Consider the following 24,517-nt stretch of genomic DNA (forward strand, 5'->3'; position numbering starts at 1 on the left):
ATACTCTTGAAATAAAATGCGGTTATTGAACATGTTATGAAGAAAATTGGCGACTTCCACACCATATGTGATATAGAAAGGAAGAAAACTAAAATTCATGCATGCTAGTGTACAGGAATGACATGGTCATGTGAAGAGGCACAACCTTGACAAGCTAGAACCCAGGACTAAGCTACGTTGATTTGTGGGATATTCAAAAGAAACACATGGATACTACTTTTACTGCCTAAGGAACAAAACGTATTTTTTGGAAAGAGGACTATCTTCTTAGAGGATGAATATCTTCTATGAGATGATAGTGGGAATAAAGTAGTATTATAAGAAATTACATTTCATTACACAATTACTACCTATCAGATGAGGGCTTAGTTCCAAAACGTGTCCAAGTACGTACACATGTGCCACATAAGTCAAGAAGAATAAAAAGACAACTTGATCATTATGTTGGACGTATTACATCAAAGAAAGTTGACATCTTAAGCATAGTTATGCTCTATCTTATTATGAGGTGTTTTAAGAGTCAAAGTCTCAAAATAGCTAAAAGAGATGGATTCTAAAATTCATTTCATGCACCAAAACCAAATATGATGCTTGGTTGACACTCTCACAAATGTAGTACCTATCAGATGTTAGCTTATTTTAAAGAAAAGAGATTGGTGCAGGTGGATCGGTTGGCACATACAAAGCAAGGTTGGTTGCAAAAGGTTATAATTAGAGACAAGGAGTTGAATATGACAAAACATTCTCACTAGTCACAATGATTAAATCAATCACAATCCTTATCACCATATCTCCACACTACTACTACGAGATTTACAAATGGATATCAAGACTGCTGTCCACAATGAAAACCTAGAGCAAAATGTGTCTATAATAGAGACTGAGGGTTATGCATTCAAGGAGTTTCTAGATCAGGTGTGCAAGTTATAGACACCCATCTATGGATTAAAGTAAGCTTTGAGAAGTTGAATCTTAAATTTGATGAGGTCATAAGATCTTATTTCATATATGACTGAAGTCATAATTTTTATATTTTGACTTGGATGATATTGTAATCATTTGGAATGATGAAGAAATGTCTATGTCAGTAAAGGCATGGTTATACAAGAACTTCTCCGTAAAGGATTTGGGACTATCATTGTACATATTGGGAATGCATATCTATAGAGATAGACCCACGGGTTTGCTAAGATTATACCAATTGATGTAGAGAGACAAAATTGTCAAAGGTTTGGCATAGAGAGTTCTAAGAGAAGTCTCATACAGATGAGACATGGTGTTTAAGTATCTAAGAAGCACTCACCTAAGACTTCAAAAGATAGATAAATGATGGGTAAAGTCTCATATTCTTCCCTGAGGTTGCATTTTTTCTGAGTCTTATGAACAAATTTTAGGCAGACCTAGGAGAGGAAAACTAGTTTGTCATGAAAGGCATCCTTAAGTACTTGAGAATGACTTAGGGTTTATTTCTAATTTATGGAGGAGAGGAGCTAAAGCTCTAGGGTTACAGTAACTTGAGTTTCCACTCATACCCAGGTGATAGGAAATCCACATCTGAATTATAATTCACATTGAATGGAGTGTGGTATCTTGGAAAATTTTTAAGTAGAGCACTATTGAGGACTCAACGATAGAAGTTGAATACATTATCATTGTCAATACCACTAGTGAAGCAATGTGGTTGACAAAATTCATCACTAGACTTGGTATTATTACTTTGATATTAGAACCAAGTACATTGTTTTGTGACAGAAATGATAAAATAACTTAGAATAAAGAGACATGGCCTCCTTAGAAGTTAAATCACATTTTGAAGCATTTACACTAGATTAGGAGATCATTGCTCAAGGAGATATTGGGATTGAAAGGGTTCCATCAACCAAAAACATAGTAGACCCACTGACAAAAACTCAATGAGATACTTTTTAAGCACCATTGCAAAACAACTAGGATTGTTGGATAAGGGTGATTTGCTTTAGTCCAAGAGAAAACTTGATGGATATTATGTGGGCTTTAAGCCAGTCACACTTCCATAATATTGGTAAGTCTATTAAAGCAAATATTTATTCATTATTCTTATGTGATGTTTATAATAAAGTCCCTAAATGTACTATGATAAGATCATAATATAGTGATCACTAGTCTTCAAACGTGTATTCTCGGTATTCATATTCATTAGATAATCAATTCTTGACATTAAAGTCCCTAAATGTTTATAATTAAGTCCCTAAATGTACTACGTTAAGATCATAATATAGTGATCACTAGTCTTCAAATGTGTATTCTCGATATTCATTAGATATTTTCTATCTAATTATCTTAGAATGATTAAAAAACAGTGAATAACACATTTCGGCATGAATAAGATAAATATCTCTAAATATCTATTAGCTGCATTACTTCAATCAATTCCTTGCATTATATGATGATAAATGACATGGAATGCATATATGAATGCATTCTATCAACCTCAAATTAAATGAATCTGCTTAGTTGATCTATTAATCAGTTACGAGGACAAAGCCCCCAGTTGACTGACTGCCAACCATTCCTCTTGGACAGGTTGGGTCATCCTGACCTGACCCAAGGTGAACCTAAAGTGGACACCCCCCTAGATTGGTCCTCTTGTAATGTCAAATTCATCAACCTAATGAAGGATTGAGCTTACCCCACCTCAGTTTGACCCTTCTTTTGTCATATCCTGTTGGGCATGTTGGGTTAATCAACCCTAGGGTGGAGGGGTCAGCCCAGGACAGCAAAGTCTACAGTGAACAAGGCTTAGAATCAACTATACTCCTGGACTTGTCTCCCTAGACAGGCAGTGTTTGTCAATCCATTGGTCAATTGGGCTGACTAGACCCCCACTTGCCCCAATCTTGACCCCACCCTACCCCTAGACCTGTCCTCCTAGATGGGTCAGCCTAGTTTCCCACAGACGAGGCAAGAGAAGCCGCAATTCCAAATACTTGAGCAAAAACTAGAATAAGACTATGATGACGATACTGATGATGGCAAGGTAAGAGAACCCTCAATTCCAAATAACTGAGCAAAAACTAGAATAAGATAATGATGATGACGGTGATGATGACGAGGTAAGAGAACCCTTAATTCAAAACAATTGAGCAAAAACTAGATTGAGATAATGATGATGATAGTGATGATGACGAGGTAAGAGAACCCTTAATTCCAAACAATTGAGCAAAAACTAGAAGAAGAAGAAGAAGAAGAAGAAGAAGAAGAAGACGAAGAAGAAGAAGAAGACGAAGAAGAAGAAGGGGGGTTTCTTCCCTGGAGAGGTCCAGAGCATCTTCTTCACGCCACCATGACGCGAAGGGTTTTTTGTCTGATCCTTGCTATGGAGGGACCCGCCATTCGACACCCATACGGCGCCGCCGTCTGAAGTTACTGCTGTTCCTCCTCATTCATTGATTCATTGATTCATTGATTCATTGATTCATTCATTCACTCACTCATACATACAGTTGAGATGGCCGGCGACATCGCTGTTAACCCCTGAGAGCCGCTGCCAAGCGTGGGGGGCCCGCCGGTGGCGCAATTTCAAGCCCCTTAATCCCCCTTTCCTCTTCAATTTCAGCGCCCGATCCAATCTGGGCACTCGAGAAAAACGATGATCTCAACCTGTCGTCACCGGCTAATCTACCACAACCTCCCCCTCCAACCCTCGTGAACAATCGATCGCCATCAGCGCCTTGCTTTCAGGTCTCTTCCCCCCGGCTCAAATTAAATCTCCCCACGGAGTGCCCGGGTCGGTGAAATCGGTAATTCCCGATCTTACCCAGAAGAAAATGTCGAGGTTAATTCAGAAAATTATTGTTCTTCAGACGTCACCTCGCGCAGAAGTCTACGTTTTGTACTCTACCAGTGGTGCCCTTCTTCCCCCAATCCCGTCACTCCGCCATCTCGCGTCAGTGAGATTTTTCTCTCCTCGCGACCTTCCTCTTCCTAGGGCTTAACCCATCTTCCTCTTCCTCGAGAAATCGGTACCCTGGACCTCCGCTCTTATCCGGGTCCATCTTCCCAAGAGCTCTCTCCTCGGAAAGACTCCGCCTTGGGAAGAGCGCCTCAACCCCTCTTCCTTTTCTCTTTGATTGGCTATAAGACCAAGATCTCGCTTCTAAACCCTGGGCTTGGCGGAGGGGAGATTCATGGAGGAGCCCAGCAGCAGCTCTACGTGGACGAGAGAGCAGGAGAAGGCCTTCGAGAACGCGCTCGCTGTTCATCCCGAGGACTTTGCCGATAGATGGGAGCTGATTGCGGAGGCGGTGAAGGGGAAGTCTGTGGAGGATGTGAAGCGCCATTACGAGCTTCTTGTTGAGGATATCAATGGGATTGAATCTGGGCTTGTGCCCGTTCCGTGCTACGTTTCGTCGTCGGATTCGCCGGCGGAGTACGCCGGGGAGAGCAGTGGTGGGTCGAAGAAGGGCTCCCATTCTCACGGCGATCAGGGTAATGGCGGAAAGGGATCTAGGGCCGAGCAAGAGCGCCGCAAGGGGATCGCTTGGACGGAGGAGGAGCACAGGTTAGATTCGAACGGCCGAATTTTCTCTGATTTCTACGGTTTTTTGATGCTCCGATTTGATCGGATTTCGCCCGTATTATGGACAATGATCACCTGTTTCTCGGTGATGGGAAAATTCTTTATTTGACTGTTCGATTTCCGAATTTTGATCTTTGGAACAGTCCGCGAACACCTCTGAGATCGAGATGATTTTTCTTCACCATCCCTGTTCTCGCCCATGCCTGTGATTGTTCATCCGGTTTGGAATCTGAGAACAGAAAAGAGAGAATTAAGAAAATCAGAATTGGTCGCCTGATGGTCGATGAGGCGCTTTTAGTTGATTCCTCTTTTCTTGCGAAGGTGGGAATTGGCAATATCTTGATCGTGTATGAAAAGTTGTTCTATTTTTGGGGGGAAATCATGTTTTCTTAGTTTTTACTGGGTATCATCGTTTGAAAGAGTTCCCCTAATATTTCTTCCAAAAGACTCTTCTTTATTTTTCGTTCTGTGTATAGAATTAGACAAAATTACGGACTTCTAATTATATCCGCCAGTTATGAAAGATCGCTGGATTTGTTTTGGTTTCATTTACCACAGACTATTTTAAACATTTGACTTTTCTTCCTCCTTTGTCTTAATTTCTGGAATAGAAACCAAACCAGCTATTCTCTCATTTGTCTTGATGAATTCAGTGATCTCAGAGATCATCCAAACCTCAATCGCTTTTCAAATCAACAGAATTTACCAGTAATTCATTTTCTTGAATGGAATTTGCTTCTGGGCATACTCTCTTCCTCACTTTAAGTACTGTGACCCATTGCATCTAAACAGGAAGAGATTTAAAAACCGACTTTGAAGCTGCTGAACCACAATCACCAAGATCTCCTCACATTTTTGTCAAAATTCTGCAGTTTTATTGATGTATTTGCGGAATTCAGAAGGTTTTCTAACTGTTCTGAGGATTGGCGAGCAGATTGTTCCTTCTGGGCCTGGACAAGTACGGTAAAGGGGATTGGCGGAGCATATCGAGGAACTTCGTGATCTCCCGGACCCCAACGCAGGTGGCAAGCCATGCCCAAAAGTACTTCATCCGCCTCAATTCGATGAACAAGGATCGACGGCGGTCGAGCATCCACGACATCACCACGGTGAGCAACGGCGAGTCGCCGCCGCAGGGCCCTATAACGGGCCAGAACAACGGTCCAATTCCGGTCCCGGGCAAGCCCGCAACGCCGCCGCCCCCGCCGCCAGGCCCAAACAGCCTCCCCGTCTACGGCCAGCCCGTCGTCGGCACGCCAATTTCTCTTCCTTCCCCGGGCTACGCCGTCCGGCCTCCTCCCCCGGGCGCCTTTGTCCAGGGAGCCCCCGTGAACATGGCTTACTCTATTCCCCACGCTGCCCATCGATGACCATCATCTCCCATCTCTCTCTCACCTATCTCTCAATGAACATGGTTACTCCATTCTCATCAGAGCTCACTCATGGCCACAACCCTCCATCTCTCTCTCCACATCTATTCATCCATTCATCTCTCTGGCGATCTAACTGAGGTGGGTCGGTAAGAAAGGCTTGTTCATTTCGATTCTTTCTTGTGATGGGTCGCCGGATGACGCGATTTTTGTCATGATCTTCTATTCTCTGCATCTCTGAGAGAGTCCCAATCTGATTATTATTTTGCGATGGGTCCTAATCAGGAAGACGACCATTTAAGTTGCAAGCTCTCTCTCCATCTTTGCTGACGAAAACATATGAAACAATAAACCATGTAGACTGATGGTATTCACTGCTTAAAAGTACAAGTCTACGATGGGCTCGGAAGGAGAACTGGAGAAGTTAACTTTGCACCCGGAGGGAAATTCCAGCCCAGCATGCATGCAGTCCTCCTTGGTAACGTGCGGGCAGGCGCTCACGTCGATAAGCTCCATGCAAGGGGAGAACCCTAGAAGCTGCCCGAGACCGCTGACCGTGATTCTCGGGCAGCCGCTGGCGCGGAAAACCCTAAGCTCAGACCGAAACCCTAGCCCGCCGAAGCCCACGTCGGTCACCCTATCGCAGCAGCTCACGTCCAGCCTCTCCAATCGCCTGCACTTAGCCAAAACCGAGGAGACCAGCGAGTCGCCCACGCCCGGGCACCAGTCCATCTTCAAGATCCTGATCGACGAACAGCAAGCCGCCACGAGGGCCTTCAGAGCGGCCTCCGAAATCCGACGGCAGCCGCCGAGCACGACGGTGTCGAGGTTCTCGCAGTGCTCCGCCATGGCGAGAACGGAGGAGTCGCCGAGGTTGGCGCAGTCGAGTAGTTTTAGGGTTTTGAGAGAGGAGGAAGAAGACTTGGCGATGGCGGAGACGCCGTCGTCGTTTACCTTGTCGCACTTGCTCACGTCGAGGAAGCTCAGTCGCTTGCAGCCATGGCCGAGGGAGATAAGCCCGCGGGCGGTGATGTTGTGGCAGCCGGCTAGCCCGAGATGTTTGAGCCCGCGGCAATGTTTAGCGAGAGAGTGGAGGAGTTCGTCGGTGAGGAGTTTGCAGCCGGAAACGTTGAGAGTTTTGAGCTTTGGGCAGCCTCCCGCGACGGCTTTCAAACCGTTGTCTGTGAGTTTTCTGCACCCGGTCACGTCCAGCGACTGCAGAGACGATAGATCTCTCCCTAATGCCTCCATCCCCGCATCGCTTATCCCTGAAGAAGATAGCGAGGAAGTTTAAGAGGAAAAGTAGCGGCTTTGCTATAAAGAATAGGTTTAATTGTGAATTTGATTGAGGGAAAACGATGATTTCTCGGAAGAAGGAGGTGGTTGCGTGACGGAAAATGAGATAGTTGTAGAAGCCATGATTTGGGGTTGTGCAAATCATAACTCTTCGGGAGAAGGATGAGTTGGGTGGTTTCATGACGGAAAACGAGATGCACAGAGAAACCCATGTTTCTAGTTGAGCCATAAGGTGCGGTTGTGAATATGATTTGAGGGAAAACGATAATTAAGGAAAGGAGGAAGAGGGAGATGGTTGCATGGCAGAAAACGAGATGATCAGAGAAACCCGTCTTTGCGGTTGCGTTGACCATCGAGGGGTAAAAGTTCACTCATGGGCGGAGAAAGAAGGAGAAGGGTTTGAAGGCGGAAAACGAGATAATGATTAGAGAACCAATCTTTGTTGTTGCGTAGATGACTGGGGGAAAGTGATGACTCATGGAATGAAGAAGAAGGTGATGCATTCACAAGCAAAATGAGATGATGGGAGACTCATGTAATTGGGGGAGACGATAATTATTGGGAAGAGAAAGAAGGAGATAGTCGTATGCCCTCTAACGAGATGATCGTAGAAAACCCACCCTTGCAGTTCCTCCGATTGAGGAAAAACGATAACTCATACTCCGGGAAAGAAGGAGAAGATATGATGCCATAAAACGAGATAAGGATCGGAGAAACCCACCTTCGCAGTTGCTCAGATAGAGGGAAAACGATAAATCATGGGCAGAGAAAGAAGTACACGACGTCATGACAGAAAACGAGATAATGATCGGAAAAGCCCACCTGTGCAGTTGCTCAGATGGAGGGAAAACTTTAAATCATGGGCAGAGAAACAAGGACATGGTACCATGACAGAAAAGGAGATAATGATCAGAGAAACCCACCTTCGCAGCTGCGCATACGGTGGAAAAAGATGAATCATGGCCATAGAAAGAAGAACACGACGTCATGGCAGAAAACGAGATAATGATCAGAAAAGCCCACCTTTGCAGTTGCTCAGAAAGAAGGAAAACCTTAAATCATGGGCAGAGAAACAAGGACACGGTACCACGACAGAAAAGGAGATAATGATCAGAGAAACCCACCTTCGCAGCTGCGCATACGGTGGAAAAAGATGAATCATGGCCATAGAAAGAAGAACACGACGTCATGACAGAAAACGAGATAATGATCAGAAAAGCCCACCTTTGCAGTTGCTTAGAAAGAAGGAAAACCTTAAATCATGGGCAGAGAAACAAGGACACGGTACCACGACAGAAAAGGAGATAATGATCAGAGAAACCTACCTCCGATCGATGAAAAACGTAAAATCATGGGCAAAGAAACAAGGACATGGTAGTGATTGTATCATGACAGAAAAGGAGATAATGATCAGAGAAAAACCACTTTCGCCGTTGCTCAGATCGAGGAAAAACGTTGAATCGTGGGCAGATAAACATTGCGAGTTAGACAATGATCAGAGAAACCCACCTTCGCAGTTGCTCAGATCGAGAAAAAACGCAAAATCATCTGCAGAGAAAGAAGGAAATCCCACCTTTACAGTTACCCAGATTGAGGGAAACGAGGCGCCAGAATCTAACGGCGACCACGGCGAGATCGGAATCAGAGAGGCCAGGGAAGAAGGACCGGGAAGCGGACTGGGAGAGGTCCATGGCGACGATACCGGAGAACCTATCGGCCATCCTCTGCAACATGGCGGATCCAGCTCTAGCCCGAATCCGACGGCGCTCCGAGCTCTGGATAAGAAGCCATCGCTTGCACACAAGGCTGAACCCATCTCTCGCTTCCTCTGTATCCAGCTTCGAAAATATCACCCGTAGCTCATCGTCGGTGAGCACTTCGTTGATGCAGACGCGCGCCCCCTTTCCTCTCTCGTTCATCTTCGTTCTTCCGGAGAGATGGAGGAAGAAGCCCCAATCCTTTGATAAGTGCTCAGTTATGCGTGAAGTCTGCGGCTTTATCGACAAGTGTCGGCCCCTTATCGTTCTTTGGACGTCTCGTTACGTCTCGGCATCTGCGGTAGTTGTCGCTTGTCATTGACAGGAGAGGAAGTGCATCGTTTTCAGCGTGATGTCAATGTTGTGTCTATCTGCTTGGGAGAAACCACGGCTGCGGGTGACTTATTTCTGCCAACGGTGGCCCTGTGCTTGGAGAGGCAATTTGGTGGGTCTCTTATCTCTATGACTGTTGTGAATAGTATTCGTGTGTGGAGAAGAGTTAGATTTTTCCACTGTTGAGAAGGTATCGTTTCGGGAATAAGGCTCTTCTACTTTTCATCCGTCAACTCGGTTACGTTGCGTTCAAATGTTGTTTGACTTGTGTGTTTTCAAGTGTATGTGAAAGGTGATTTCAAATGTTCATGGTTTCATTAGTGAGTTCTTCCTTTGTGATAAATCAGAAATTATACGCAGAGGTTAATTTTATTGTTTTAGGCTTCTGTTTTTAAAATAATATTTATAATTTTTCTTCTGACGACAGAGCGAGAAAGGGTTGAATTCAGATGGAGCGAATATCGAATAAGTAAATTTTAAGTTTGATATCCATTTTTGGGATTTTTAAAGAGTTAAATATAATGTAATTATAAAAAATTAATGAAATTTCATTCAAAATAATTGTAAAAAGATAATAAAATATTTTTTCCTGATTAAACCTAATTTATTCAAAATTTATAAATATTTTTGGGAATCTTATAGTAGATACTAATTAATTCTAAGTAAATAACATTGTGGCTCTTCGACAGCACCAGGTGACAATTGATGGAAGTGGAGTCAGAGTAAGCAGATGAGTTTGACCATAGCGGATTACGGCAGAGAGGGTTGGGGATATGCACCAAGAAGCTGTGGAGCGGGGTGAGTGATGTAGATTTTACCGTCATTGGTGACGATGAAGATGGAGGCAAATACATGCATCCTAGTGTTAGAGTTGGTGGTGGCCTGCGTAATGGTGAAAGCCAAGGTTATCAACGACAACACCTCATGCAAAATGATGAAGATGTGAGTCTGAAAAAGATGAAGATCACAATCACGCGTCATCACATCCCTATCAAAATTAGTGTTTTTTGTTCAAATGTTTTGATCAGATAAGTCCTCCTTCAATCATTTGCCCTTGGAACACAAAAACAACCCTAAAATAAATTTTGAAGGAGTAAAATACTCTATTTATTGTCATTAGAAACATAATCCAAGGGTGTTTTTTTAACATATGTGGAGGGAATGATCGGAGGGTATGGATGGATAGAGGGGAGTGAGACAATTAGACAAACATACTTTTAAAATTTCAACCTAAAACTCCATTTTGATCACCAGATGTCATGATTTAAGGTCCAATTGTTCTCAACCAGCCAATTTTATTTATCCTTCTTGATCAATGTGGCAGATTTCCATAGCAGGAAAAAATTTAGGACAGCCTAACAATTCCAAAAAAATCTTAGACAAAATGATATATTACGACTTAGAAAAAATTAAATTCTAGAAATTTGAGAAAATCATAAAATCATTCTAAGAGTATAATAATCCTACAAAATAGTTTAATAAATCCAAAATAATATTTTCTGACTTGAAAATTTATTTTTTTTATAAATTTAATTTAATAAAATTATTTTAAATTACTATACAAATGGAAAAGGCATAACTTCGTTCTAAAATTTTAATAAATCATTTATAGCCATGATAACACGCATTTATGATCATTTCAATTACAAAAGCATCAATACACAAAAGCACAACTAATTTATTTGTGATAACTACCTTATCCTGTAAATATATTTTTATAATTTTCCATTCTTATTTTAACTACCTAGAAAATTCAACTTTTTTATCTCATCTTTCATCTGTGATGTATGAGATACATGCTTTGTTTGTATATCTCCATAATGATCAATTGTGTTCAGCTAGAATTGGTGTTTGAATCAACATTCCACGATGCAAATTTGAATCAAATAGGAACCTTGACAACTTTAAACACGAACAATCAATCATTACCTTGTATGGAGTTAAGTTCTGTTTGATTTGGTTCTCCAATGGAGTTGCTTCAAGCTGTGCATATGCTAAGCCTATGTCCATATATACATGGCACTTTATTTGTTAGACCTCCTTGTCTTATTCTCAGTCATCATCCCCAGTTATCCTAGATGACCTTCTCACCTATTCCAAACACACCAGGAGAGGAGGCCACTCGAGGAGAAGAGAGAATAACGAGAGTGCCTAAGGAGAAGGATATTCAATAGAGTCGGTGTCCTCTTATACTTTATGGGGATTTCACGAACATACTTATAGGAGCACCCCTATAAATATATCATCTGATTTCCGAAAACTTTGTGCATGTGGCCCTCGGATCGAGTACTAGTCACCAACATTTGAGATGCCATGTCGCGTTCTAAAAGTTTGAAGGATTTTAATCAACAATTTTACGGAATCTAACGACAAATACCAAGTTTATACAATAATTCATATGCTTGAAACCCCTATAATGTCAAACCCTAAATCATTTAACTTAAGACTGATGCATTGGGAAATCATCGAAATCATGTTAAGCTCTTTCCACTACGTTGGTCCATTAATTCACTACATCTTCTTTCTAGATTTTTGCCATCTCTTACAGTGAGGGTGGGAAACCCCATCTTCACCACACAATCACCTTCAAGGTCTTCTTTTCATATCCAACCTAGGAATGTTTGGAGTCCCAAGGTGAGGGGCTAGTATGTCATTGTAAAAAAAAGTCCTCCATCCACAAAGTGACTGGTGTTTTGAGTCTAAGGACCACTTATACAAATGCAAAATGAATTTATCTAGTTATTTTTTGGGTACAACATAATCCAGGGATTTACGTGGAACACTTTCCTTATGAAATTCTATGTATTCATTTGGTGAAGTGAATTCTTTCCTTAAAGAGCATACACTATTCTGCCTTATTGACTCAACATATGTTTATGAGATCAACTGCTCCCATCACATGAGCATGAGTAGATGGTGTTTTTGTATTTGAACATGGTGGTGTCATTCTTATGTTCTTGGTATTTGAACATGGTGTTTGAACATCTATAAAACAATTCATTATTAAAATAACACATAATTAATAACAAATATGACAAGTATTAACAAATAAAACACTAATCCTGTGATCAAAATTCAATCACTTACCAAGAACATATTCTCCTTTGCGAGTATTTTATGTTAGAAGTCAATTTATTGCTAGATCAAAAAGCATGTGGTTAAAATATGCTATTTTGAAAATAATATATGCACATAATTTTTGGATCATCATAAATAAATAAATATTATATCAAACTATACAAATTAATCAACCCTTAATCTTAAAATGAATTTATTCAATTAAAATAAATTGCACATCATGTTTATTGACCGAAGAAATCCAAGGTACTTATATTTTTTATTTCTCTTAGATGTCACTTTATGAATGAATTTTTCATTTTTCATGTTGTAGTACCTCTGAAAACAGAAGAAATGAGATTTATACTTATGTAATTCATCCATAATAGAAAACCAAACCATACAGAATATACATGAGCCTATCAATATATCAACTTGTCTAAGTTAGACTGGCCCATTAATTCAATTCTGGGTTTAATACTCCCGTTATCTCTATTGGGCCTCTAGTTGAGAAATGAGGCCTTGAGATCAAATAATACCTCCAAAATTTGATAATGCCCGATATAGCACCATAATTTTGGTATAGACTGGCCCATAATATTTAAAGTCCTCATCAAAATACTTATTGAATTTTAATAAACCTAGGTTCACTTGTTGGGTTCTAGGGCCATAATCAATCATCCAAATAAGTTTTTGTAGAGAAATCAATCAAATCGTAAAATATTCCGTAAAAAATTAAATAAAAATATATTCCCTTATCAAATTGAAAAAATCCAATATGCTATCCTTTTTGGCAACTCAAATGAGTCACCACAAGCATCACAAGTGTCCTTCCTCTAGATGGATTTATGTGACCCTCCACTTGTTGAGTCTTCTCAAACTCTACTTGATATTTGATAAGGAGCACCATCCCTATGAGATGATCTTATGAACATTTTGGTGGCTCCGAGAGGGTAGGGCATCTAATTAAAGAGAGAGAAGGATGGGCACCCAAAGAAATACTTAGATGTTATGTTTTGTCTGGTTCTTCCCACCTATTGTAATTAACCTTATGTGTGTGATCATTTGGTGTTATCTCTATAAAGTAACATTGCCTTCGTCTTTTTCCTAGCAAATATTAATAAATTTTTGTGTAGCATAAATGGATTATGGGTAATATATTAATTCGAGGGAAAATCGTCGACCAGATGGTACCACGTGGCAGTATTATCGCCGTTCGATTTTATCTTTGGGATCCTAGCGGCCTACAAACCCCTACACCCTTGAACCATCAGTCGGAATATAATATTTCGCAACTTTAGTCGAAAGTCACAGCAGCGATCGTCGTTCTTTGTTGGGTTGTTCGATCAGGGTTATCAAAATCTGATATCTCGATTCTTACATTTGGTAGCTTTTTTCGGTTTTACTGTTTGATAATTCGCGTTTCCGGATTTCCGCTCGCTGTTTTCTAATTCTTTTTTTTTTTTTTGTAGGTCTCGTTTGAATCCATGGATCCACCTGCAGAGCCGGTCAGCTACATATGCGGAGGTATCTATTCTTCCTCCTCCCTTCTGGATTTACTTTTGTTCTCTGTTCAATTTGGTTTTTTTATCTTTTATGGATTATCGAGACATTAGAGTTGGTTTCTCGGAGACTGATTGATTCTTGTTCTTAGACTGCGGAGGAGAGAACACGTTGAAGCCGGGAGACGTGATACAGTGCCGCGAATGTGGTTATCGCATTCTCTACAAGAAGCGGACTCGTCGAAGTGAGTCTTTAGTCTTAACCCCTCTATGTTTATTTTATCGTTTGCGCCATTCTCAGTGCATATCTTTTCTTCTGAATGGTTTCTCATTTCATATGATCATTAAGTTTTTCTCTATGAAGCACGAGTGGAAGAAATTTGGAGGGAGTGTTCAGATTAGCAGAAAATTTAAGTTGGTTCAAAATTCTTCTTCAAATTGATTTAAAAGTACAGCTTTATTCTGATCATAGTTGCTAATTTAAGGCTGGCTTAGTCAGTATTAGACTCGTTATTTGGCAGTCGGTTAATCTTTATTTACCATGTGGATTTCTTTAGGATGAAATTCTATGGATTAGGAGTTTTGTTTATCTTTATAATTTGTTCAGTGATGATTTCTTTAGGATGAAATTCTATGGATTAGGAGTTTTGTTTATCTTTATAATTTGTTCAGTGATGATTTCTTTGGATTGGAAGTTTTTCAGTCCAATTCGAATCCTGGCTGCGAACGCCAGGTTAAATTAGTTTAGGAAATAGTCAGTGTTGTCTTGACTGCATTTTAGATTTCAGATCTCATCTACCATTATGGTATCGGAACCCTCCAAATATGTGATGACAATTCTTTAAGTTCTTTAAATTTGCGGTTGTGGTTATCTTTATATCAGTCTGATGATAATTCTGGCCAAGTAGCCATCATGTGTTTCCAGTTGTGGAATAGACGATTGGATTGGCCAATTCCTGGAAGAAGATTATGTCAAACTCCATTGGGAAGGAGATACCGTGAAGATGCGCAAGATAAAAAAATGAAAAAAATTAACAAAACCAAATTAAAAAACACGAGGGTTCCTGACCCTTTTATGGGTAAGAATCTGTTATAATCCAGATCATATTTCATATTGTGGGTCTTTGAGTTTCAGCCCATTAATATAAACCCTTATTTTAATGGTGTAGGAGAGTAAGGTAGGAAAGAAGAGATGGAAGTGAGGAGAGTTTGAAGACTCTACCTGTGTGTTTGATAGCAGAACGATTTCAGAGCCCTAATGAAGGGAAATCACAACAATGCTCCAACTTTTAATACGATGAAGATTTAATCGCCGACCACTTGAATGTAATTTTTTACCACCAAAGTAAATATGTTGTGTAACAAACAGATGAAAATTGGTGTTGATCCTTTCGCTTCTTTCAGAGCTGATGAGCCAATTTGTCATTTCCATAGAAAGCCCTTGTCTTCTTTCTCAATATTTTTCTGAATGTGCAGATAGTTCACCATCTTATTTTCAAAATTATGGTTGATATTTTGCGTTTTCCGTTGTCCAGTGACTCATTCATGTGCTACTCATTCTTGGCAGTTGTTCAGTATGAAGCTCGCTGAAGACTGAAAAAGGAAAAAGAACGAAAGTACAGCGTCTTCCATAAATCGTAATCCCTGCTATGTCTGCGAACAAGCTCTCTAAACTCTGTTCTGCATCTAGTGTTTCTTGTTTGATTATGTTTGTTGCATCTTTTTTGAGTTGAGTAGTTCTATAAAAAGTTGTTAAGGTGAAGAATATGGGCATAATGGAGTATTGACTTTAGGAAGAGACTTGGCAAAATATTTTAACTTGATTCTTGACAACCTGTTCGCTAACCCAGTTGCTTAAGGCTTGTTTCATTGCCAAAAAAAACTCATTTGAAAAACCTATAGAACATTATTTGATAAATAGACCCAACAGAGATCCATTTGAATATATACATGCAGGCATATACCCATTATCTTAGAACAAAGAAAGGGAGAAAAGAATACTCACAAGTTGCGGCTGCTGTTCAGCCTGCCCCACCACTTCTTCACTGACCTGTCCAGGTTGAACTCTCCCGGCCCAGACCGGCGCTGAATCTCGGCCCGGGTCCGCCTCAGCCTGGATCCAAAATCCCTCTTCCAGGTATCAAATGCTGACTTTAGCCGCCTAAGCTCGACATCGGTGCCCACAACCCCATTGGTCCGGACTGACCTGGCCCCGTCATCAAACTCGAGCTTACGCCGTTCAAACTCCTCACCTAGCCGGGCCAGACCCCTGTCGGGGACCTGCAGGCCGGGGCTCACGGGCCGATCAGGGAGGACCTTCTTTGCTGTGGAGAGGCTGGTCTGCAGCGACGTCAACTGTCTCTGCCACACCTCTTCCATGGACCTCATCTTCTGCTCGTACTCGGCCCATCTCGTCTCGTACTGCTCCACCCTTTGATACAGAAGATCGTTTTCTTCTTCCTTTTCTCTCAGCCCTGCCTCAGCTCTCAAAACCCGCCTCTGCAGGTCAGCAAGAACTGAGGCTTTGACCAGCACCTCCGCTCCCTGCCGATCAATGCCGATCAAGTCAACGCCCAGCTTAGATTTTTTTGTTAAAAAATCAGTTTATACCTTTGTGCTGCCGAATCTGCTGTAGAGCAGAGTGATGTCCCCGGAGCACCTTCTGACCAGCCAACCTCGAATAACTGGCGTACAACATAGGATTTATTTATAGGATATTTGTTTTTTTATGCGGATTAAGTTCTTTTAACGTAGTTTATAAGTATTTTTGTTCTATTCTTTGGGGGATTTACCTGATTGGATGACGACGGATGCGCTCGATATTTGAAGGAATTTTCTCCTGGCGCCTCTGGTTTTGAATCGCCTCTGTATGACAATGGCAGCTCTGTGTCTTTTCACCGAGACTGAATACTCTTTTCTGGTTTTTTCAGCCCGAATGACTGAAAATTGAGTTGGAGAAAAAATAAAAACTATTAATGCTGAGTTCAACAGGCAAAAAGTGGTTTCAGAGGAGATTGAGGGGGTATCTAACGTACATGATTGCAATGCAGTGATTCCGGCTTTATAGTGCTTCACGTAGGAACGAGCTCGATGCCCCCTGAAGCAACTCTGGACCCTTAGAATGCCGTGGAGAGTCCGGTTCCTTGTATCTTCAAGTATTCCAATCTACAGATCACCATAATTTGTCAAAAAAGAGATGAAATCATCAATAATTTCTTAGTTTTGGAGATCTAGTTACCTGTCCAGTGCGGAAAAATAACTTTGTGTAGCCAACTTGGTACATCTCGGGAAGTATATTAAACTGATGGAGAATGGCGACCGAGACACTGAGCGGATCTTGCGTTGCTACACTTTCAAGGAGAAGAAACCCATACCTGGTTGGAGAAGAAAACGAGTTGTCAAAATATCTCCAAAGAAAAAAAAAATTAAATCATCGTAGATTACTTGCCTCTTGGCAAACTTTTGGTGGGACACCTTTGTTGGAAAACCAGATCGCGAAATGCGAACCACTTCTAGAACACCGCAGCACCTAAGTTGTTGCAGAATGAGCTTCTGTTCATAAGCACCCGGCACCTGGAAGCTATTCGGCTTTATGCAGCGTATAAAATGAGGTGTTGTGTTCTCCAGTCTCTGCATTAGCTGGAAAAGTTGGCCCTGAACAGCAAAAAAGAGTTTCAAGTTGAAGATAAAGCGTGTTAGATCGTGTAAAGTGCGCAAACACACATCTAATCGTGCATTTTGGTTAATTGTATTTTGGTGTCACATATGTGGTTTAGGATTTAAGGTTATGCACAAAGCCATCGGCATAAATAGTTTAGAAACATGGTCAGGTTACAAATTCTGTGAGGGGTAGATTTGTTATTTGTCAGATATATCTTCATAGCGTGAAGAGAAGGTTAGCGTAAATAGTGAAGAGTCATCGTTTTTGCCACGATGTGAATCATCCATGGGATGATGATGATGAGACCTTTGGTCTTTTGTTAACCTCCAGATGATGAGACTTTAAAATATTCAAGATCATCCTCAATGACGAAAGTGTCATCGTCATTCAAGTTGATGGTAAATGATGGCGATAACGGGTTTTCGGATGACGATGAGGATTTTTGTCAGAACAGTGATGAAGTGTCAATGACCATCAATATCATCACCAAAGCACACAGCGGTCTGTCAGAAAGTTCTCCAACCTCATTGCTAACATCGCCGTCAACTTTCCTTCATCATAACATGTGATCCTCAATGTCAATGAAGTCGATACAGTTGAGGTGTCATGGTTGATGTTAACCGAAGACCGGAGAAATGTATTTTGATGCCAGAATAATACCTTGAATTTTGTGGCCACACTCAATTTCTGATTATCTGCTCCAGTTGATCGGAACGAAGGAAGCAGAGGTGCATCTGAAAGTTTAAGCAGTTTTGATGCAAAGATCTGAGGCAGCTGGGACTTGGAAGATGCGAGCAGTTGAATAGAATCAATGTATAGAGGATCCCTATTTTTCTCCAAAAACCCTGATGTGTCATATACCACCTGAAATAGATGAATTAAGCAAGGTGTAGAAAGTTAAAGTACACAATAAAATAAAACTTAAGTTCTAGCAGCGGATTGATTGTGTAGATGGAAACCTCTCCAGCATAATGAATGACACCGAAGGTTTTATCCCTTCCTCCTATGAAGCGAGGATTCTTGGAATAAAGATGCTGCTTAAGCTTGTTGGCAAATGTCAAATCTGTACCGTTGGGGAAGGTGGACTCCTCATCCAAGAGAGACAGTAACCCTAATGGTTTCTGCAAAAGGTATCAAACCGGAAAAGAGCATCAGTGGAAAGAGATATCAACTCTGATTCTCCTATGACGTTTCATGTTCAATTAGAGATAATATTTTTTAGAAATACAGTAAAACAAACTAGTGTTTTGAGTAGTGGGATGTCATTGTTGAACCACATCAGCTAAACAAACACTTTTTGATAACGTTTTAGGATGAGCGAGAAACATCAAACATCTCGAATCAGCATGAGTTCTCATTGGCAAAGAAAAACATGACGATGTTCTAATAATGATGAAAATTATGTTCTCCATCCCACACTTTTGAAGGGCCCAACAAAGTAAGATCAGATTTTCCATCTCACATGGATACGATAAAATCAAGAACATCTCACCTTCTCAAAGAGGTTGAGACAATCTTGATTGTCTTCAAAGTCGACTTTTGCCCACTCAATGCCATCTTGAAGGTATTCCTGACAAATCCAGAGAGATGAAAGTAAAATTCAAGCGTTCGTACATCATTTTCATGGAAATACGACCTATAATATCTTACAACAAAACATTCATATCTTTAACGTATCCCTTTTTTTTTAAATCACGGAATATGTCACCAATAGCTTTCTGAATGATGATTTTGACAACAACCTCTTGTTCCAATTTGAAGAGATGACGATTAAAATGCTGCTGCAGCCTTTCATTGGCATAGTTAATGCAAAACTGTTCAAAACTGTTCTTCTGCAAGAATAAATAGCCCAGTGAGATGAGATCCAGAAGAACCATCGGAATCTGACAGAAATATGAAAAATGAAAAAAGAAAACCCGGTAAATTACATCGAAAGATTCAAAACCGTAGATGTCCAGAATGCTGATCGATTTTCCACTGCTCTGCTTTCCAACTTTCAGAGATCCGTTAATCTGATCCACTAGCCAATCAAAAAGGCCTGCATAAAGTGACTTGGCCAGCGCATCTCGTGTGTCAATCGCCTGAAAAACAAATGAAGTGGTTAATTCAGTTTTAGAATCATTGTGAATGAGTGAGGACATTTCATGATTACCTGTGATAGAGTAAGTTTCTGGATTATTACATCGTTGCCAACTCTCATTTTTCGTGTCGATAAAGTTAACTTTAGTTCATCGATGTCGCATCCAACCAGTTGAGCCACAGTAGTAGCAGCTGCAAACGGGAAAAGGCTTAATTAAAATTTTTATTTTTTCTTCAAAAATATACTTTATAATAAATCATTCAGTTTCCACTTTTAAATGGAGAATTTAAATGTAATAAAGAAGAAAATTCAAACACTTTTACTTGATACATCTAGTAAAAAAACGTTGTGCCTACTATAACTGAATAAATTACAAATTAAATATGAACGTAAAAGACATTCTGATGGCAGTCAGAAGCAAGTGCACAATATTTTTATGGAGATAAAAATTTAATTAAAAAGTGCATGTAGTTTTACGCAGACATCAGAGATCAGATTTCTGTCGATAAACAAATATTGTGGTAGAGACTTATAGAACTTACGGGATGAGACTTTTAAAACCTGAATTCTTCAGATAAACAAATAAAATGTAAAATTCAACATTCAAATGTAAGTTCCATGAGAAAATTCATACCTTCATCATGCACAACTTCTACATGATTTTCGTTATCGATTACTGAAAAAGTGACATTGCCCAACCACAAAACAGCCGCCAAAATAGAAAAAACGCTTTCTTGATCTTCTTTGGCGATGTGGACGGCGTTCATAGCTTCCTGGATGCAAGCAACATATGTTACCAAATCTAAGTTCTCTTTTACAGTATTCGAACCTCTTTAATCCTTGTTTTCTTACCAAGACGGCATGGAATTTTTCTGAATCATTAACCCCAGAAATCGAAAAGCAATTGCTCTGCTTCAAATAGTTGTACTCCTCAACAGATTTCAAGGCGAACTTCTCTGAGAAATACAAATAAGACAGGAATCAGAAATTTCAATACAAAGAAACAAGAAATGAAAGAAAAGAAGGATTTACGTTAAACTTTCGCCAAAAGAGACTCTGTGATAAATTCAAGAAGATATTCGTATTAAGAGGACCTTTAAGAAGGCCCCATATATTAGATACATTGTGTAATAAACTGGCATAAAAGGATGTCACAGCCGTAGACCGGAGAGAAATTCGGACTGATAAATTCGCAAAAAAAAATGTCATTAAACTAAAGGTGGAACAAAAATTATCACCTTTGAGAGAAGTAGAGACACCAGCGCAGAGTTGATAAAATATATGATATGACCGTTCGCCCTCTGCACATTGAATCACTCTCGACTGTTCATCAGATCAAGTATCAATTATCAGACAAAAGCGTGGTTTTGATGAACACACAATTGAAGAAAAAGGAAAAAGATATTACCTTCTCAAGTAAAACTGGAGTGTCAAGGTTTGAGGCAGGAGACAGCCAAAACATGTCTCATAAGTTAATAAGTGAAAAAAAATCCGGATGAGAATGAATTGTGATGCGATATACTTACAAGTCTGAATCTTTGCTCCAGATATCTTTCCAGAAGAGTTAAAATAAATTTCGATAAGCTTTCCCTGAATTCAAAAAATAAAAACCGTCGTAAGGCAACGTGAGGATAAGTTTTCAAAAGCAGTTTTCCAAAAGGACTCCTGACGAACATCTTATATGAAATTATCGCCTCAAATTACTCACAAAACGACTAGAGTTGTCATTCCTTGCTGTTTTGGCATTCCCAAAAGCCTCCAATATTGGATTAGTCTGCAATATCTCGTTCTCAATTCCACTTCCCCCCCCAAGTGATGCCAAGTACTGCATCGCTATTTTTGCTGTTTCAGTTTTGCCAGCACCACTTTCACCACTACAATGAACAAAAACAAAACAAAAAAAACGACCTTTTATGCATGCTCTCAAAACTGAATAGAAAAAAAATAAAACATAGGCGTGTTATATAACAAATTATTTATGAAGAGATATTTCAAGTTCAGCACGAAATATCAATAGCAAAGATGAGTAAATGACTAAATTAATTGTCCCAAGATCACGGACCCACCTTATTATAATTGACTGACTGACCTCATCTGCAAGAAGATGAAATTTATTTCAGAACTAGAAGAAGCAATGTAATGAAGGGATTTAAATGGTTAATTTAATAAAACGCTGAAGAAACCTCTTATCATTTCGCGGATAGCAGTATCAGCTATGGCGTAAACATGTGGGTCGTCCAGAGACTTTCGCCGATACGCTTCAATAAAATCATTTCCGTACAATGGAACATTCTTAAATGGATTTATGGCGACCAAAACAGGCCCTGCTTTTGTCTAGAAAATTACCAAAACAAGAAAGATGTAAGAAAAGGGCAATGGGCAAATGACAAAAGAATGAAATTTAAAGATGATAATGATTTCAGCTGAAGTGGCGCTTACATATATCATATCGTGGGAGTATCTGAATTTAAGATTGTAGAGAACAGATGGTTCGTGTAGATAGCTCAGTTGCATGAGATCATCTACTCCTTCAAGAATATCCGGATTCGCAGGCAACAGATCTTCAGTCTTCGCTCTTAAAATCTGTAACATGGTGTCAGGATAGAAATTATTTCATAATTATAGAAATTAATCAAGATGAGGAGAAATTCTCACTGTCTCGTCTTGCAGACTAAGAACAGATTCCCCGTCAGAAGAAGCTAGCACGTTCCCCATACTCCACTCCCCGTTTGGCAATGGACACCAGCATTGAAGCTTCTATAAATTTGATAAAAACACAAAGTATGGTTCTTAAAATCTACAAACAACAAGTAAAACTTCAAAAATTGGGAGTTCATAATCGCTAATGAACACAAAACTAGACATTTTACAAAGTTACACAGTTACCTTCTTTCCGCCAAAAGCGTTTGTGTCGGCCCATCTTTTATCAATTGGAGATGCAGGAACCGGAGATGATAGCAAACCAGAACCTGAAAATTCGTTCTGTTCTTCTTCGCCCTTTTCAACTCGTGGAGTTCTGGCGATGTAAGGAGACTCGACCTCCTCTTCCTGTCTGCTATTTTTTTCCTCAATCAAAGGAGCAAGCTTTTCATTGGCCACATTCATGGAGTCACCCTTCTTCTCCAAAGGATCAGTCAAAAATCTAAATTCAACAGGAAGAGATCGTATAGACTGCAGAGAAGGCGGCACACGCCCTTTCAATTTAGCATTCTCGCCAGAGTGAGACACTTCAACAGACGCCATCTAAGTCAAACTTCAATCTAAAAATGATCAAAATTTCCGAAAATTGGATCCCCCGACAACTACAGCACAAATTCCATAGCCGGCCTTCGCCGGAAAATACAGACAAAAAAAAATGCCACGCCCGCCAATTCTCAACTCCGCCGGCAGCGCAAACAATCATCCAATCCCATGGAAATCTCGAAACTCGCACAAAAAAGAGGAAAAAACAGCAAAAAGGCGAGAAAAGGCTGACAATTTCACAGCAAACTGATAATCACTGCAACGAACAGAGCGAAAATTCAACCCGCCGATCGACCTCTGGAAGAATTGCAGGAAAAGGGGGGCCAGACGCAGAAAAACAGAACTGGAGAAGCAGCAGCGTGGCCAGGCCAGCCTATTTTGTCTGTTCTTTATTATTAATATATCCCAAAATACCGCTACCCGTCAGCGCTGAAATTTAAATATAAATTCAAGGCGAATAAAAAAAAAACCCAACGCTCACGACGTAATTAGCGGATAATAACGTCGTTTTTCGAAATCCAGCCGTCGGATGCGCCGATCCAACGGTCAAGACAATAACTGCTTTCTATTTTTTGGTTTAATGACAGGAGTGGAATCCTGACCGTCGGATCCTCATCCTGCGGAGGAGATGGGCGAGCGGGGAATAACGGTCAACGTTAGCCGCGCCGTTAAGGAGAAAACGACGTGAGCGGTTACGCGGGCCACACGTCGGGCCGGCGGTACGGACCGGTCGGGTTAGTGGCTCGGACCGGCCGCTCCGGATGACGAGAATGTGGCTCGGGCCGGGCCAGGAGTGGACCGCCACGTGGCACGCTCCGAGACCGCGTGACTCTTGGCCACGTACCCCACTCGCCATCCACAACCACAATAATAAAAAGGATTCTGGGAATCTATGATGAACATGTATAATGTGGGGAGGAACTTTATTCCACTTTTTGTTTCACATGGTTTGTGGGATATTAGAAAGGGAAGGCTGAAGGTTTAGTTCGGTGCATCTTAACATTGGTATCGTAGGTTTGAATCCCAGAAACAACACACAACAGCGAGAGTTGAAGAACAGCATAATGCTTTAGAGAAATAGTATCGCAATTGCTGATGTTATAGACTTTTGCAGTGGGTACGTTCTTGAATCTTAAAATCAAGATAGAGAATGAGAGAGGGTAGAAAAAGAGATCTTTAAAATATTATTTAGCAAGTATTATAATATAATATTTGATGTTATAACATTATAGATATTATTTGTCAACTCGTTATCTTTAGATGACCACTTTTCATTGTCATTTGTCACCCGTATCTTGAAAGTAGTCATCATCATTGTCATCCAGCTTTTCAATTCTGTACTGTCCTCATTATCCTTATGCCAAAGTTGACTTTTTGTCATCTTGGTAGATTATATAGGCCTGCTATGCTGATTCCCCAATAGGCCCATTCCTTCTTGAAACAAGAATGTGGAAAATCACTTGAGACAATTGTGAAAAAACTAAATATCATGCATTCTGATATAAATACCAAAGTTGATGCTAAAATGATGAATGTTTGAAATTCCCTGAGCCTACATGGACTGATCAACCCTTGTTGATGCCCTTTGAATCAAATTTGAAGAAAAAATAAGCTTTAAACAAAATTGATGGAATTAGTATTATCTTTATCTTAAACAATA

At 40.4% G+C, this 24,517-nt stretch overlaps 4 protein-coding genes across 4 annotated transcripts; 2 read left to right on the forward strand and 2 right to left on the reverse strand.

The window, feature by feature from the left end:
- The first annotated feature begins 4,088 nt into the window (after positions 1-4,088).
- LOC144717117 (Duplicated homeodomain-like superfamily protein) lies at positions 4,089-6,098 on the forward strand. The gene is made up of 2 exons (XM_078592441.1): positions 4,089-4,540; positions 5,493-6,098. Exons 1-2 carry the CDS (start codon positions 4,167-4,169, stop codon positions 5,926-5,928), a joined length of 810 nt encoding a protein of 269 aa, XP_078448567.1. The 5' UTR covers positions 4,089-4,166; the 3' UTR covers positions 5,929-6,098.
- Positions 6,099-6,268: 170 nt separating this feature from the next.
- On the reverse strand, positions 6,269-9,205 carry LOC144717118 (RNI-like superfamily protein). The gene is made up of 2 exons (XM_078592442.1): positions 8,798-9,205; positions 6,269-7,196 (listed from the first exon to the last, which is right to left on the reverse strand). Exons 1-2 carry the CDS (start codon positions 9,141-9,143, stop codon positions 6,307-6,309), a joined length of 1,236 nt encoding a protein of 411 aa, XP_078448568.1. The 5' UTR covers positions 9,144-9,205; the 3' UTR covers positions 6,269-6,306.
- Positions 9,206-13,637: 4,432 nt separating this feature from the next.
- LOC144717120 (DNA-directed RNA polymerases II, IV and V subunit 12) lies at positions 13,638-15,669 on the forward strand. Its single transcript, XM_078592445.1, has 4 exons — positions 13,638-13,757; positions 13,844-13,898; positions 14,026-14,118; positions 15,441-15,669. Exons 2-4 carry the CDS (start codon positions 13,859-13,861, stop codon positions 15,461-15,463), a joined length of 156 nt encoding a protein of 51 aa, XP_078448571.1. The 5' UTR covers positions 13,638-13,757; positions 13,844-13,858; the 3' UTR covers positions 15,464-15,669.
- Positions 15,670-15,759: 90 nt separating this feature from the next.
- Positions 15,760-23,221, reverse strand: LOC144717119 (myosin-1-like). Its single transcript, XM_078592444.1, has 23 exons — positions 22,501-23,221; positions 22,270-22,371; positions 22,054-22,197; positions 21,798-21,948; positions 21,681-21,708; positions 21,323-21,488; positions 21,141-21,204; positions 21,023-21,036; positions 20,853-20,937; positions 20,467-20,570; positions 20,249-20,387; positions 19,687-19,805; positions 19,463-19,615; positions 19,277-19,366; positions 19,027-19,104; positions 18,494-18,655; positions 18,195-18,398; positions 17,322-17,527; positions 17,112-17,247; positions 16,909-17,038; positions 16,666-16,812; positions 16,484-16,557; positions 15,760-16,417 (listed from the first exon to the last, which is right to left on the reverse strand). The coding sequence occupies exons 1-23, from the start codon at positions 22,855-22,857 to the stop codon at positions 15,875-15,877; spliced, it is 3,396 nt and encodes a 1,131-aa protein (XP_078448570.1). The 5' UTR covers positions 22,858-23,221; the 3' UTR covers positions 15,760-15,874.
- Between the last annotated feature and the right edge of the window lie 1,296 nt (positions 23,222-24,517).

The sequence above is a fragment of the Wolffia australiana genome, chromosome 2 (assembly GCF_029677425.1).
Source record: "Wolffia australiana isolate 7733 chromosome 2, ASM2967742v1".
NCBI lineage: Eukaryota > Viridiplantae > Streptophyta > Magnoliopsida > Alismatales > Araceae > Wolffia > Wolffia australiana.